At 37.3% G+C, this 18427-nt stretch overlaps 1 protein-coding gene across 3 annotated transcripts in view; it reads right to left on the bottom strand.

Annotated features, from left to right (window-relative positions):
- The window catches only part of LOC149800854 (lachesin-like), a 175029-nt gene that overhangs the window by 78218 nt on the left and 78384 nt on the right, over positions 1 to 18427 (bottom strand). Inside the window, exon 1 of one of the 3 annotated variants that reach the window (XM_089954225.1) lies at positions 8650 to 9093. The exons of the other annotated variants lie outside the window; for them this stretch is intronic. Within the exon in view, the coding sequence (XP_089810351.1) occupies positions 8650 to 8701 (52 nt within the window). The 5' untranslated portion in view covers positions 8702 to 9093. Of the gene's footprint in view, positions 1 to 8649; positions 9094 to 18427 lie in introns of those variants that run through there. 3 annotated transcript variants of the gene reach the window in all.

Below are 18427 nucleotides of genomic sequence, written 5' to 3' on the forward strand. Positions count from 1 at the left end.
ATTATTTAAAGGCAAAGTATCATTTAGGGATTGCATATATTTCAGTAATGGCTTTATCAAAATGTCAACTTCTCCATCATTTCGATACATCAGCCAATTTGATAAGCGCAACTACATTAATGCATCTAATGGGACATAATGACCTCTCTTCATTCCTAAGTATTAAATATCTTATATTTTTCATTTAGAAACTAAAAGCATGAAACTCCAAGAGAGAAGGTGGTATATAATCTGACTGTATGTGTCTTGTTTCGTTCACAACGTAAATGTTTTAAAAGATAACTGAAGCCTCACAGTTACGGTTACGGAGCCGAAAAGTCCACTAGCCCCAACTGTATTAGTAAAATGTTCTTCATTCAGCATATAAGTAAACTACCCCCAACCCCAACCCCCAACAAAAAACAAAACTATAAAAAAAACAACAGACTGGGTTCTTCTTGATTAATTAAATATTATTCTACACATCAGTGGAATTCTGCACACACTCAGACTTGGATCTGCTTGATTAATTAAATATTATTCTACACATCTGTGGAATTCTGCACACACTCAGACTGGGATCTGCTTGATTAATTAAATATTATTCTACACATCAGTGGAATTCTGCACACACTCAGATTGGGATCTGCTTGACTAATTCAATATTATTCTACACATCAGTGGAATTCTGCACACACTCAGACTGGGATCTGCTTGATTAATTAAATGTTATTCTACACATCAGTGGAATTCTGCACACACTCAGACTGGGATCTGCTTGATTAATTAAATATTATTCTACACATCAGTGGAATTCTGTACACATTCAGACTGGGATCTGCTTGACTAATTCAATATTATTCTACACATCAGTGGAATTCTGCACACACTCAGACTGGGATCTGCTTGATTAATTAAATGTTATTCTACACATCAGTGGAATTCTGCACACACTCAGACTGGGATCTGCTTGATTAATTAAATATTATTCTACACATCAGTGGAATTCTGTACACATTCAGACTGGGATCTGCTTGATTAATGATTTTTTATTATTCAGCACATCACTGAACTACTGATCTTCTTGGTGTATCAAGCACTATTCAGCACATCACTGAACTACTGATCTTCTTGATGTATCAAGCACTATTCAACACAGCAGTGAACTACTGATCTTCTTGATGTATCAAGCACTATTCAACACAGCAGTGAACTACTGATCTTCTTGATGTATCAAGCATTATTCAACACAGCAGTGAACTACTGATCTTCTTGATGTGTCAAGCATTACTCAACACAGCAGTGAACTACTGATCTTCTTGATGTGTCAAGCACTATTCAACACAGCAGTAAACTAGTGATCTTCTTGATGTGTCAAGCGTTATTCAACACAGCAGTGAACTACTGATCTTCTTGATGTATCAAGCATTGTTCAGCACATCACTGAACTACTGATCTTCTTGATGTATCAAGCACTATTCAGCACATCACTGAACTACTGATCTTCTTGATGTATCAAGCATTATTCAACACAGCAGTGAACTACTGATCTTCTTGATGTATCAAGCATTATTCAGCACATCACTAAACTACTGATCTTCTTGATGTATCAAGCATTATTCAACACAGCAGTGAACTACTGATCTTGATGTATCAAGCATTATTCAGCACATCACTGAACTACTGATCTTCTTGATGTATCAAGCATTATTCAACACAGCAGTGAACTACTGATCTTCTTGATGTATCAAGCATTATTCAGCACATCACTGAACTACTGATCTTCTTGTTGTATCAAGCATTATTCAGCACATCACTGAACTACTGATCTTCTTGATGAATCAAGCATTATTCAACACAGCAGTGAACTACTGATCTTCTTGATGTATCAAGCATTATTCAGCACATCACTGAACTACTGATCTTCTTGATGTATCAAGCATTATTCAGCACATCACTGAACTACTGATCTTCTTGATGTATCAAGCATTATTCAACACAGCAGTGAACTACTGATCTTCTTGATGTGTCAAGCATTATTCAACACAGCAGTGAACTACTGATCTTCTTGATGTATCAAGCATTATTCAACACAGCAGTGAACTACTGATCTTCTTGATGTGTCAAGCATTATTCAACACAGCAGTGAACTACTGATCTTCTTGATGTGTCAAGTATTATTCAACACAGCAGTGAACTACTTAGTGTCCACTCTCTCTAGGTTTCTGTTTTTGACAGCGTATCTCAGTGCAAAAAGATTACGAATATGGGAATCCTTAAAGTTTAAATGTGGGATTTCTCCTGTATAATTTCATCTGATTAGTTTATTGCTTTATATTTCCTTCCTCAGTTATTTTTAAAAAACAAAATAATATTACCTTATCAATAACGCTTGCTAGTATAGGTTATGACTTTGGTACAGTCCTTTTCGTTCACGTATTCTTTCATTCACTAATTATTTTTAAAAAAAATATCACACAAGTTGGAACCTAAATGTACACACACACACACACACACACACACACAAATGAAACAAATAAATAATGAATCGAAATAAATAAGTACAATAATTAAGTAATTAATGAAAAATATACTATCCAGTGAGATGAATGATACGTGTGTGTGTGTGTGTGTGTGTGTGTGTGTGTGTGTGTGAGAGAGAGAGAGAGAGAGAGAGATTTTGGTTTTTAACGCAGCATTAACAATTGTTCAGCCATTTCACTAAGATGTCTGCGGTGTGGGAGTTTATATTGGTATCTAGCACTGGTGCATCATGCCACTGACACATAGCATCATGTCCCACCCAGTCACATTATCCTGACCAATCGTAACCTGTTAATGCTGAGAGCCTAGCGAGGCAGCTGTTAATACCATTTTTAAAAGTCTTTGGTATGGCTCGGGAAAGGAAGCCTCTAACGACTTTGGCCCCCGGAGCGGTCTGAACGTTAATTAAAATAAATCAAAATATCGTGCATAGTAAAGCAGTAGAACTGACGTTCAGTATGTCTTTGTGTCTGTCTGTCTGTCTGTCGCTGTCTGTGTCTGTCTGTCTGTCCGTGTCTGTCTGTATCTCTCTCTCTCTCTCTCTCTCTCTATATATATATATATATATATAGTTAAGGCAATAGGACTTCTTAGACAACGGAGAGAGAGAGAGAGAGAGAGAGAGAGAGAGTAATTTGGGCAGGAAAATTATATTGGCTCGTACTGTTAATGGTCCATTATTGAGAATGCAGTCCATTATTGAGAATGCAATCCATACAGGAATTCTAGTCTTGTTGACATTGGTGTTGCCACATACAAGTTATCAGGACATAATATTGATTTGAAGCTGATTTAGTGTGCCGACGTGCACGTGAACATTAAAAAATAAAATAAAACTGAGTTCCCGCCATTTTTGTTCACTTTTTCTCGTGTCAAGCACAACTATACTTAGCACCCGGAATCAGTATCTTTGTTGCGGATGCGTGTAAAACACATACTGGCCATGGGAAACTAAAGGCGGGGGGAAATGTGTAAAACACATACTGGCCATGTGGAACTAAAGGCGGAGGGAAATGTGTGAAACACATACTTGCCATGGGGAAATAAAAGAGAGGGGAAATGTATAAAACACATACTGGCCATGGGGAACAAAAAGGCTAGGGGAAATGTGTAAAACACATACTGGCCATGGGGAACTAAAGGCGGTGGGAAATGTGTAAAACACATACTGGCCATGATGAACTAAAGGTGGGGGGAAATGTGTAAAACACACACTGGTCATGGGGAAATAAAGGCGGGGGGAAATATGTAAAACACATACTGGCCATGGGGAACTAAAGGCGGGGGGAAATGTGCAAAACACATACTGGCCATGGGGAACTAAAGGTGGGGGAAATGTGTAAAACACACACTGGCCATGGGGAACTAAAGGCTAGGGGAAATGTGTAAAACACATACTGGCCATGGGGAACTAAAGGCGGTGGGAAATGTGCAAAACACATACTGGCCATGATGAACTAAAGGTGGGGGGAAATGTGTAAAACACACACTGGCCATGGGGAAATAAAGGCGGGGGGAAATATGTAAAACACATACTGGCCATGGGGAACTAAAGGCGGTGGGAAATGTGTAAAACACATACTGGCCATGAGGAACTAAAAGCGGGGGTAATATGTAAAACACACACTGGCCATGGGGAACTAAAGGCGGGGGGAAATGTGTAAAACACACACAGGCCATGGGTAACTAAAGCCGGGGGGGGGGGGAATGTGTAAAACACACACTGGCCATAGGGAACTAAAGGCGAGGGAAATGTGTAAAACACACACTGGCCATAGGGAACTAAAGGCGGGGGGAAATGTGTAAAACACACACAGGCCATGGGGAACTAAAGTCGGGGGGAAATGTGTAAAACACATACTGGCCATGGGGGACTAAAGGCGGGGGGTGGGGGGTGATTTGTACTGGACATGACTACATCGCTGTCATTAGTACTAAATAACATGTTGGAACAATTCATACATCACTATGTTCACACCCAGGTTTAGTTAATTTTTCACCTTAAACAATATATTACTGTCTATTAATGCCTTATAATTTTTAAGAAAAAGCTTTTGATTTGATTGAAAGTGATACGCTAATTTGCAGACTTTGTTATATCTGATGTGGCTATTCGTTAATACAGTTCTTGCTGACTTGGCTATTCCTAAATATAGTTATTGCTGATTTGGCGATTAATTGATACCCACAACTTTCAGAATCCTTACAGAGCTCATCAGAAAAGCGGATACGTAACTGATCAGAAAAACTAATTGATAGTATTGGTATGAATAAATTCTATATAAAATATCGAGAGTTTGTAGCCATGACAGATTACTTTGCTTTACGTTTTATAGAACCGAAATAATAGTATCGACATTACGTGGGTGTAGTCGAGAGGTAGAACAGAGATAATGGTATTAACACTTACGTGGGTATGGGAGTGAGACAGAACTGAGATACTGGCATGGACAGTTACGTGGGTATGGGAGTGAGATAGAAATGAGATACTGGCATCGACAGTTACGTGGGTATGGGAGTGAGGTGGAACTGAAATACTGGTAAGACAGTTTCGTGGGTATGGGAGTGAGATAGAACTGAGATACTGACATTGACAGTTACGTGGGTATGGGAGTGAGATAGAACTGAGATCCTGGCTTTGACAGTTACGTGGACATGGGAGTGAGGTAGAACTGAAATACTGGTAAGACAGTTACGTGAGCATGGGGTGAGATATAACTGATATACTGGTGAAACAGGTACGTGGGAATGGGAGTGAGATATAACTGATATACTGGTGAAACAGGTACGTGGGAATGGGAGTGAGATAGAACATATACTGGCATTCACAGCTAAGTGGGCATAGGAGTGAGGTAGAAAGGAGATACTGGGATTGACACTTAAGTGGACATGGGCGAGAGATAAAACAGAGTTAATGGAATAAACACTTATTAGAGCATGGGCGAGAATGAGAACGGATATAATGGCATTAAAAACTTACGCGGGTAAGGGCGAGATATAGAACGAAAGTGATGGCAGTCTTTTGTGTTAAATTCATGTACCCACAGAGGGCGACATATCCATCCTACTACATTTGTCTGTTCTCTCTTTTCCAGTTCTTGACAATTACCATTTTGAGATTCTGTTTTTAAAAAAGTTGTACATATAGATAACCAGATACAATTTATGTTTGTAATATGTACTCTGTACAATGTATATGCTGACGATAATAAAGTAATAAAATAAATTGTTTTGAGCTGATGCTAATTTTCTGTGATGTTAAGATATCTCAAATAGCCAAGGGCGTCACAATATTCCACGAATAGTGAGCCGTCAAGAGAGACATTAATGTGTACAATACTATTATACAATTATCAGTGCGTCATTTATCCCTCAACATGTGATTAAAGAAGACAAATGCAGTGATTTGATTACTGAATAATGACAAACGAGTCTGTTGAGTAGAGTCAAGAGAGAAATTTCACTTTCATTCTGGGAATTCATTCACACTGGAGTTGACAGATGATGAGGACAAGTACGAAAACAAAATCTCCAAACATATGTAGCTGAAGGTAGCATAAATATATTCCGCTTATTTTATTGCACTATCTTAAACTATGAATTTGGCCTGAAAATAAACATGCTAAATAATCAAAACAAATGGATGGAGGATCTGTATGTATATTTCACGTAATTTTAATCTGTGTTTGCACATATCTTTCATGTCACATAATATAGAACTTGCTCTTGAAAAAAACCTTGCTAAACCAGCGCCGCACCAGTTTAAAAATTATTTTTTTATATAATTAAATAAGGTATTTTAGCTTGAAGTTATCTGAGTTAACTTAATACAAAAATGAATAAGACGAGGGCACTCAATACCACTGAATATTACTTGGATACGTTGTCGGAAAAAAGGAATAGGAATTGGAAACCTTGTCAATAAAATAAGAAATAGGACTTGGAGACAATTTCAATAAAATCTGAATTATGACCTGAAGACGTCAATAAAACAAGAATATGAACTGGATATGTTGTCAAAAAATATAAATATGAACTGGATATGTAGTCAGTAAAACATGGAATATAAATTGGACATGTAATCAGTAAAACAGGGATTATGAATTGGACATGTCAGTAAAACAGGGAATATGAATTGGACATATTGTCAATAAAACAGGGAATATGAATTGGACATATCAGTCAAACAGGAATATGAACTGGATATGTAAGTAAAACAGTAAATATATAAACTGGACATGTTATCAATAAAATGGAAATAGAACACGTTGTAATAAAAACCTCACTAAAAGTCTCTGCAGCGGATGACATTAACATCGACAAAACATTCGTACAAGATTCCAAACGGTTAGTGTTTCTAGCTTTGTCAACAAAAGTTGAGTGGAAGTCCAATAGTGTGACTTGAAACTGACACAACGTTCATACAAAACTCCATAAGGTTAGATGTTTCCAACTTTGTCAGCTTTAAGTTGGGTGGAAGTCCGATAAGGTGTGTCTTGAAATCGGCATCGGGTGAGATAAACCCTCATGACAAATCAGTAACATTGAAATGTTCAATATTATATTAATCTTTTTGGAAGAGGCATTATATCAGTGTTATGAAAGTACTATTATGCTGCAAGAGTGGCACTGTTTCCTTCTGGGAAATCTGTGTCATTACAATCCTACATTGTTGTAGACCAAATAAACGAAATGTTTCTTTACGGAATCAACTAAATATCCGTGGGCAATCATGCAATTGGCGGCAAACAAACTGTTAAGAGAAACGTGATATCAAGCTAACAATCTCTAGCTTTAGAGGTGATTTATTCAGGAAGGTTTAGTTATCCTTTCTGATTAAAACCGCCATATTATTCCTGTAGAATTATGAATATTACCAGATTGATTGGAAACCAAATGATGACAGACGAAAAGTTTTCGTACAACAAGCAGTTCGAGTCAAATGTAAGTACCCTACAGGCCTAACAAAGTCATTTACCTTTAAAATTTATAGAAACCTATACAGACACTGCGTATGGAGTTTAATTTTATCTTATTTTATTTATTTTTCTTACATAATTTTCGATTTTCTATCATCAAACATTGGCCCGTGGGAAATCACAGGTGCTAGTATCGTTGCTTACAGTAGAGCTGTCATACATGTACTATATAATAATTAGCACTTGTATGACAGGTCAACTGTAAGCAATGATACAAGTCTCTGTGCGGGGAATGGTGGAGACGCTGTGAAAATGAATGGGGTGGGGTGATCACACACTTAGCAAACAGATTGTTTAAATACCTGATGGGTCAATAGTACTGAATACAAATTGTTACAGTAACTAATTTTTGCATATGTAGATATTCATAAACAGTTTGACATAATGCAATAAAATTGAAAAGTTCTTGGAGCATGTATACAATTTCTAAGCGTCATAAAGTCGAAGCATAACAACAGAGCTCGGTATAAAGATTGAAAATATCAAAGAAAAGAACACTTTAGAAGCTGTTTTGACCCATCCGTTTAAGTAGCGTTGGGTAATTAGTATACTTTTAACGATTGTTTTGCTTGTTTTTCAAAACAAAAGTTCTGTTAACTTTGATTCAAGTGTTAAACGTTGCAGCACGCATTCTGATCAAATAAGTGAGCTTATTTAATCTACTTCCATTTCTGAAAGGTGATATTGTGAATCTCAATATTTTATTATAACATTATGATACATTTAATATCAAGGCCTGAATCATTTCCCAAGTGGAAACAAAGCAAAATTCGTTTACATTGGTTGGTAGACGTCAATTTTATTTCTAACATCAAACTGTACTGTTACTAAAAACAAATTTTTGTGTTATTCTCAGCATTCTTATATTCGCACAAACATATATAACAAAATGGAGTACTAGTACAGAGATTCATATATCTATATATATATATATATATATATATATATATATATATATATATATATATACACACACACACACACACACACACATATATATATATATATATATATATATATATATATATATATATATATATATATATATATATATATATATATATATATATATATATATATATATATATATATATATATATATCCATTTGTGCTTGAGATGTAAAATCGTTGCTAGACATTGACTTACCCGATAGTATGATGCAAAGTAAACCGATTACAACTCCAAGAGACCGTCGCATTGTCAGGTTTCGAAGATTCACACATTGACTGTTAAGACACTACAGATATGTTATACTTTCCATGTATTCCCATCTGTTGTATACGAGTCCTGGCATTAAAGCTGCACACAGTTTCTGCCTAATGAATGTTCTCCTTGAAGCATGAAACGCATCAAATCAAAACTTTAATTTAACAAATCAAAAGTAGATGATGGCATCATTAGTCAAAAAAATGTGAAGTGAGCTGCTTACAATAGATATGCAGTATTTCTATATTAAACATTATCCCGGTATTGCAGACGACACATCTTAACATCTCTCAATCATCGAGCCATCGCTAATGTTTTGCCAAGCTGGGCCTGATGAAATATAGGGGTAATTTTCCTATTCAGCTTTAAACAGACGATTGATGAAAGCCTTTGCTATGGGACTCACAGTGCGAACTGCATGGACAAATTGAAACTAGATATAGAGTAGCATAAAATATGGTGTATATTGGTTTGGAGGGTATCGATTGGTTGATAGCGAAAATAGCATTTTACTAAATGAAATCTTTTGATAGCATTTCGCTTTTGTAACTGAAACAAATAGCGACACTTTCTACTGGCGCAATTTCGGTTTCTTTTTGCAAGCTTAACTTTGGAACACACGGTACTGCAATTGGCACCCGATTTTTAGATGTGGAACTAAACATAAGCTTTAAACCCATGTAATTAAAGTAACTTAATAAACCGAGTCTCATGCTGCTTTCACTACATATAATGTTGCGTCAAAGATGTTTTGTATAATGAAAATATAGGTTTGATTATGTGCAGTTAAAAATTTGAAGTCATTTTGATGTTTTCACATGGTGGTGTTTAAATACGTTAACTACATGACTTGAAGTATCGATGTTAGAATAGTATCCATACAGTAGTTCCTCATATATACAGAAAATCAAGTTTAATGCCAAATATTGGTTCTATTTGTTTATTTATTTATTTATTTATTTATTTTAAACACTCATGACAGGGAGGAGAGTAGAGATTGAGGATTTGACCATGGTCCGTAGTGTGTTTGCACATTGGTTAATATCGAACGAGCCAATAATATGCATTTAGACAGTATACCATTTACATGGTAATTATGGTCAACACTTTCACATTTCCAAGTTGTGTTTTGAAACATTATTCGTAGATTTGATCACTTAGGTCTCTACCACCATGCTTATGGTGATGAAACCTCGTAATTTTGTGTCCCACCATATTTCCGTCAGGGGAAATTTGGGAACTTTTCAGTTACAATGTCTAACAGCTTTAAATTTTATGAATTCTCGAGGAATTTTAAGTAATGTCTGTCAATGAAATCTTCTATTTTTGGAAGTAAAATATGTATATAAAGACCGCACATGGACCTTTTACTCGTTTAATTCCTTATTTCACAAGACTGGTTACATTGTTGAATCTCAAATTGAAGAGAGATATATGGTGATATCAGACAATAGTAGTGTATGGGGGATGTTTAGCGTCACTGGAAACACAGTCAAAAAGGTCGTGGGCACGTTTAGCTTCACGTTGACCTCCGTGACACGTTTAACGTCAAAGAAATTGAACATGGGGAATATTTAGCCTGTATAGCGACATGGGAAAGTTGTGTTGTTTTATAGGGACAGTAGGATTGGAGCAGGTGAGGTGACGTCACAGTACTGGAGATTGGAAACAATGTAGCAAGGGGCTGACCTCAACTGGGCAGAACACTGGCAACAATGTTGCAAGTGGCTGACATGAATACGCGCTACCCTAGGTAGAGACAAATACAATAGAGACATATACATATATAACACACAGACACAGATTGTTGAACATCAATCTATCACTCAAACAACTATACAACCGACTAAAAAAATTAGGCAAGACGGCAAATCTTTTTGAGGCATATGAGTGGTCCTTTAAAAAGGGCCTTTGGATTTCTTCTATTTTCATACAAGCCTCAAATATACTCTCCACACACACGAAAAAGAGCAAAAAAAAGCAAACCCCAAATATACTATCCACACACGGGAAAGGGGAAAAACCAAACACAATATCTAGTATCCACGCAAACGTACGCGAATTCATACAAACCACAAATACACTATCCACACAAAGTACACAAACGCATACAAACCCCAACTATACTATCCACGCACGGAAAGAAAATAACAAATATACTATCCACACAACGTACGTGACCGCACGTACGCACACGCACACACACAATCATACACACACATACACACACACACACACACACACACAACAGAGGGAAGAAGAAAAACAAACCTTAAATATACTATCAACACAGAGAGAAGAGCCCCCCATATGCTATCCACACCGAGGGAAGACAAGAAAAGCAAACCCCAAATATACAATCCTCAAAAACGTACGCGAACGCATAAAAACCACACTTACTATCCACACAAACGTACGCGAACGCATGCAAACACCAAAAGATACTATCCACACAGAGGGAAGAGAAAGAGAAAAAAAACCCACACTCTACTATCCACGCAGAAGGGAAGGTAAAAGAAAAATATCTACTATAAAACATACCCCTATATTTACTATCAATGACCCCAATATATACTATGCACATAAACGTACGCGCACGCATACAAACACACAAATACACACACACACACAGACACACACACACAGACATACACACACCACCGCAGGAAGACGAAAAAAAAAACAAACAAAAAAAAAACAAACGCAAAATATACTATCCACACAGAGAGAAGATAAAAAAACAGACCCCAAATATACTATCCACACACGGGAAGAAGAAAAAAAAAAACAACCCAAATATATTATCCACACAACGTACGCGCACGCACACAAACTACAAATATACTATCCGCACAGTGGGAAGATGGGAAAAATCCAAACACACACTATACTCTCAACACAGAAGGGAAGTGAAAACACAAAATAAAAATATCATTTATCAAATATACCCCAATATTTAATAATCAAAATCCCCAATATCTACTATCATCACACACGAATGCACACGCATACAAACACACACTCTACTGTTCACACAAATGTACGCGCACGCATACAAACCCCAAAATTTGCTATCCACACAAACGGACGCGAACGCATATACACACATGACACAGAGAAGAAGAAAAAACAAACAAACCAAAACTATACTATCCACACAGAGGGAAGAGGGAAAAAAATATCCACACAATCGTACGCGCACGCATACAAACCCCAAATATGCTATTCACTCACGGGAAGAAGAAAAAGAAACGGACGCGCATGCATACAAACCCAAAATCTATTCTCCATACAAACGTACGCGAACACACACACACACACACACACATGTATATGCACACTCACTTCAATCGTTATGTATTCGCTTAGAATGTAAGAGAAGGAGATGAAATCTCACAAAATATCTACCCCTTACACCACAAAAATACTATCCATTACACCGACTATACAATCCATTATATAATACTCACTATCCAAATGCGCTATGTTAGCTTAAAATGTAAGAGAAGGCTATACAATCTCTATTTATAGTCACCACTGTTACGAAATTCCTTTCGAAAAAACCTGCTATATGTTTTTAGCAACAACTTGTGGGAAATTCCTATGGTAAACTCCACTATCTATTTATAATCTCATCTTGTAGGAAAGTCATATGACCTAACCTAGTATCTATTTATAGCTACAACCTTTTGAAATTCCTATGAAATCCCACTATCTATCTATAGTTACAACCTGTGGAAATTCCTTTGGAATAACCCAATATCTATTTATAGCCTCAACTTGTGTGACCCTCCCCTAGTCTCAATGTATGGCTACAACCTGTGGATAAACACCCATGTATTTATTTATAGCTCTAACCTTTCGAAATTCCCATGAAATCTCATTATCTATTTACAGCTCCAATATCTGGAAATTCCTAGGAAAACCCACTATTTGTCTATATGCACAACTTGTGTGTTGATCCTGTTTGAAAACCCTAGTATCTATTTATCGCTACAACCTGAGGAAAAACCCAATTCTGTATTCATAGTCTCAAAATTTCCAGCTTCAACGACGCCACTGTACAAGACACAAGTGGCTGACCTGAATGCGCACTATTGTAGGTAGGAAGGTGGGAAGGTGAAATGAATTTGATAGGGATAAAGGGTGCTTTATAACGACAAAAAAGACCAATGCATAAACATACAAACAAACTTACGCGCGCACATACATACACACATACAAACACACACATACAGGTACGCGCACTAACACAAACACAAAGACCAACACACACACACTTCAATTGTTATGTATTCCCTTAGAATATAAGAGAAAGAGATGAAATTTCAGGAAAAATAAATCCCTTGCATCACAAAAATACTATCCATTACTACCACTATACTATCTATTATGTCATACTCACTATCCAAACGCGCTGTGTTAGCTTAAAATGAAGAGAAGGTGATAAAATCTCACAAAATAGACTACCAAAAAATACTATGTGGAAAAACGCAAGTATCTATTTATAGTTACCACTGGTACGAAATTCCTTTGAAAAAGCCTAGTAATTGTTCTTAGCTACAACTTGTGGGAAATTCCTATGGAGAAACCGACAATTTATTCATCTTGTAGGAAATTACTATGAACTGACCTAGTATATCTTTATAGTCATAACCTGTTGAAATTTCTACGAAAAACCCCGTATCTATGTATGGTCACAACAAAGTACCAAACGTCCTAAAGTGAATTTGAACGGAGCCAAAATCATTTCCATGCAAGTGGGAAGACTGCAGTTTAAAGGGCCACCCCTTTGAGCCGAATGGCTAGAACATTTGGAATGATACAAATGGCCAAAGGTTATTTTCCCGCATTTCTCAATACCGAGGCCAATCAACATGCCCTTCTACCCCATTTACCAGAGGCTCACTACTATGAACGAACAACAAGAAGATTTCTACGCTAGGTACCAGACTTACACCTCGGACCCCCTCGACTTCAGGAAGATATGTTAAAGTATTGTCTTTCCGACGCGGACATTTTACGGCGTTGCAATGGAAAATTTCGAGAACTATTTATTATTTATGGAACATGGAAGGATCAATCCTTTGAAAGAAGCCTGTACTTTTGCCAAAGGGTGTTCCTTAGTATACCGCCAGTGATACATGCCCGAAACGACCAACTTCATTGTCAGTGTCATTCTATACGAGAAACCATGTAGCTACCACCCTACGAATGTTATCCAACCCTAAGTAAACTTTGCGTGTTTCACCTTACCATCATCGAAATGAGCCTGAGAAAGATGAATATTCGTTCCCTGTACTGCAACTTTAAAAGTCGATTTTAAACCTTCCAAGGAAAATGGCCTAAATATCAGGGAGGACCTACCTCAACAAAATTAGGCAGAGCCGGATTTTCTATTTGGGCGAAGGGGATAAAGTCAAGTGCTGCAGTTGCGGAGTGTCGGAAAGATTCGGCTCACCTGGAACGTGCTTGATGGTCTCCGCATTGTCACTATCTACCTTTAGTGGGACCCTAGTCATTGAAGTGGCATACCATGTCGTTTAAGAAACCAGCTTGGCTAAGAGTCAAACGTTGGACAACACCTAGACAAGTATTTAAACCCCATTTAAAAAATAATGCTCAATAATTACCAATCGAAATAAAAAAAGAAGATCTACGAGGAAGTTTGGCAGGGACTTACGAGAGCAAAATCTCAATTGGTGACTGAGGAACTTTCGTATGGAGATATTAACAAGAGGAAATTGTCAAAAGTCATGAAACTCGTCCGATTGTTCTGGATAAAGTCTGCGTTCATTCGATTATTCAAATTTAGACCGTTTACATCAGAAGATTTTGTTACCATTCCTGACCGTTACCCTGAATATCAGTGGTCAGAAATTAGTCACTATATCCATTACTTTCGCTCTAGGAGAAGATTTTAAATAAAATAAGGGCAATTAGAAGTGACGCCAACACGGGTATAAATCCTGACTGATATGAGCATAGATTCTTTACATAACATTCGTAGTTTGCCTCTAGAGTTGAGAGAACTCATTTACCGACAGCTTGTCAAAATACAAGTGAAACGCAAAGAACAATTGCATCCGTCACGTCACCGATGTTTAAACCACTGGTACACGAATGCTGTAAAAGAACTGATTCAGATGAAAGTGTTCCAGTGGTCAGACATTGTTAAACTGGACGTGGCGATAAGGATTGGTTTGCTGTGATTCATTACTTTTATGCAAGGCAGACTTGCTGCAACGAATTACAGAGGAAGAGTTAGAAGATTACCAAAATGTTTTACACAAAGTAAACATAGTTCAAGCGGAAACTTTTGAATGTTAGTGACTAAACCATTTCGATTTGCCAATGAAGTACGATGATCTCTGTGCAGAAAGTACACTCCTTTCCGCCGACAAAAAGAGATATAAAAACGGACTGTCATGCCACGGCCTTTATCAGAAGTGATACGACAAATTCCGTGGAAGGAAAGGAATGTGAGTATTCAGACGGTGGAGGATTACCAACACTTATTATGAGAACTGTGTCCCATGAATTGGGGTCGACGTGTAGTGTGTGTCTTAGTGACTTCCTTTCTGGAATTTGGTTTACCAGCCAATTCCTTGTGGACCATTTACTAACAGTACCTACAAAGACGTTATGGTTGCTCCTTTAAATATGCACAAGACACTCATTCTGTTCAAAGCTTTACAATTTCATTTAGATACCTCTCACTCTCTACTACATGAAGAAAGGATTCGTGAAACTATAGTTATTTAGGATGCTTAATATGATATGTGTAACTTGTTGGTTAAACGAACACTAAACAGTTGTACATGATAGAAACATCTACGTTGGAACACAAGTGGTAGCTGACCAGATTTTAAACAAAGTGTGACGGATACAGAGTGAAACATGAATTTTGTCCTATTTATTTGCTTGGTTCTTGTTTGTTCTCACTTTTTCTTAAAAATGAACATTTAATGTAGCGTGCAAGAAAATGACATTATTTTATGAAATGTAAATGTAAACGTTGTATACGAAGTTATTTGTTTCCAAAGATATGAATGGTAACTTGTAAAAATATTTTCTAGGACAAACACTGGGATTTTAAAACAACAATGGGATATATCTGAGTGAGAGTTTATAGGCTTGTTTAGTCATTGCCCGGTTAGCTTCCTATGAATTAACATGGAATGGATTAGAGTGAAAGTTCCATTACATGACAGGAATGTAACTAGTGACATCCAAGCGTACCAATGTAATCAAAAGATCATATCTACGAGTTTCATTACAAATCAACGGGAGAGGAGAAGTCTAAGCTAGTGAATAAAGATAATCTTGACCAAGAGTTACATAGGAGAAAGGAAGATCAAGTGAACAAGGATATTCGATTCATAATTGTTCGAACTTTCTTTTGGAGCCTGTACTTGTAAAGAACAGATTTGACAGCTCAACAACGGCATGGTATTCTCTTCAGGTATCCTATTGAATGTACTGGATACGTTTGTAGATACATTATGTTCTTTGAATATTTACTTTAATGTGCGTGTAATAAGGTAGAAGCAGAATCAGGCAGATTGTGAAGAAGATGAGGAAGTAGAAGTTAAAATTTGAGGTTAATTGAGAAACTTATCAGATTTTAACAGTACCGTTTGTGATGTGAAGTCGCGTGAATCTAAAGGGTTTTAAATGGAAAGGTAGAAGAGAAAAGACAGCGCATGTTTATGGCTTTACATGTGGCTAAAAGTAGTACATGGAAAGGAAATATGCACAGACTTTACACCGATAAACGTGAGGAATATAGGAATGATACATATGATTTGTATAAGGACTCTGAATCATGGGAGGATGATGGTGAAAATGGGATTTAGGAGTATATCAAATTAAACGTGTTGAGTAATGACAAATGTGTAAAGTACTTTGCATTGGGATATATATATATATAGATGAATATGTACATAACTCTTAAATATGTTTGTTACATGTCCAATCATTATGTATTAAATGGAGAATGTTTAAACCAAAGCACAGGTCGTAGAGCTAGTGTATATAATTTAATAAATGTGTTGTACATATAGAAGATAAATTTCTTTTTGGAGTCACTATTCTTTCTGTGATCCCGTCTTTGAAATATCTTTTTCTGTGTCTTTCTATCTTCTGTCACTTGGAAGTTGACATCTCTTCGATTCAAACCCTGCCACGAAAGAGAAGGGTTGAAAGAAAAATAAAAAAGACAGTTGGTGTCATCAAGAGTGCCAGAGACCGTACTGTGCTGTTAGGACACGTACGTACTCCAGACAACCACGCTACTCGACTACGATGTATCATTTTCTCTTTCAAATTGTACTTTGTCGTTGACCACGATGTATACCAACCGTTATTTCTATTGCGCCCACACTTGAACCAAATAAAGCGAGTCTCCAGTCTGCCATCCAAAGTTAACTCATTCTCCTATGAAGATGTGTTCAAGACAATCCAAAATGAACGAAGCTTACGTGAATTTACATCGTGCCAGGCAAAGCCAGATACCGACGCCTGAATATATAGAGAACGTAAGAATGTTAAAAGTGACCGAAGACCTGACAGAAGAGCTCTTCAGAGAGGAAATCAAGAAGGAGAAATAAGAATGGACAGAGAAGTACAGACTTCAGAAACAAAGAGAGCAGAGAAAATACCAACAACATCAGCAGCAGTAGTCAGAAAGAGGATTTGTCGACTGTCGTGTAGACTTGAAAGAGTTATCCTTTTCTTTCCGAAGATTCAGACCCTATCCCCTGGAAAAGCCTGCCACCAGACGGGGACGCAATCTTACACGATAAAAGATTGCCATAACTCCCCGTCCACAAAAACAGCCCTTTTCAGGGGTACTCAAATACCCTATAACAGAGATACGTGTTCAAATTGCCAATCATATTATTTTGTGTGTCTATAAGCACTTCGTTTCTTTGTTTTATATCTAACAAAATAGAAGTGTGTCTATCAACAGTTCCTTTCTCTGTCTTATCGAATAGTCAGTGTGTTTTCGTTTGTAATTTGTGATTGTAGTAAAAATTTAATGTTTCGTTTGGGTCAGTGCTCTTAATATTTGCTTCGGTAATTATATGGGTCTTGCAAGTTTTGGTAGCAGGAGGATATTTTCCTTCAAGTCCCTGCTTGACAAATATGAAGGGAAGCCTCGTCAGTCTGGCTACCCATCGTTGATTCATCAACCTGAAACATGAGTAAAATTACAAAACTCTTTGAACGTCAGATGCAACTGGAGTATGCCAGGCGCATACTAGATGAACTGGCCATGGAGTCCATTGCAGAAAGTGATACGATAAAGGAGAAGGAAGAGGAGAGAAGGAAGAAGAGGAGAAGGAAAGCAAAATAACAATCGTGCCTCACCTCATGCTGAGACGTCTGTGTGAGGTTGAACCTGAGGTGAAGACGCCTCCAACACTGCAACCAGCACGACAACCAGCACCATAACCACAACAACGTCAGCTACAGACACCAGTTCCAGTGCCAGAGATAAGGAGACCTCATCATCCCCGACTACAAAATAGAAGACAGATGGAAGTCTTCGCTATCCTACAAAGTGAAGACTAGGATGATGAGGCCACTCACCCCACCCTTGTAAATTGTGAGCAGGACTGGAGTAGACGTTGCGTGTGTGGGGCCAGGCCTGTGAAATGTCAGCATTAAGCAGGTGCATCTGAAGCAAAAAAGACCAGCCCTTCAAAGGACT

Source organism: Sinohyriopsis cumingii, chromosome 4 (genome assembly GCF_028554795.1).
Source record: "Sinohyriopsis cumingii isolate HCF-2022 chromosome 4, ASM2855479v2, whole genome shotgun sequence".
In the NCBI taxonomy this organism is placed as follows: Eukaryota; Metazoa; Mollusca; class Bivalvia; order Unionida; family Unionidae; genus Sinohyriopsis; species Sinohyriopsis cumingii.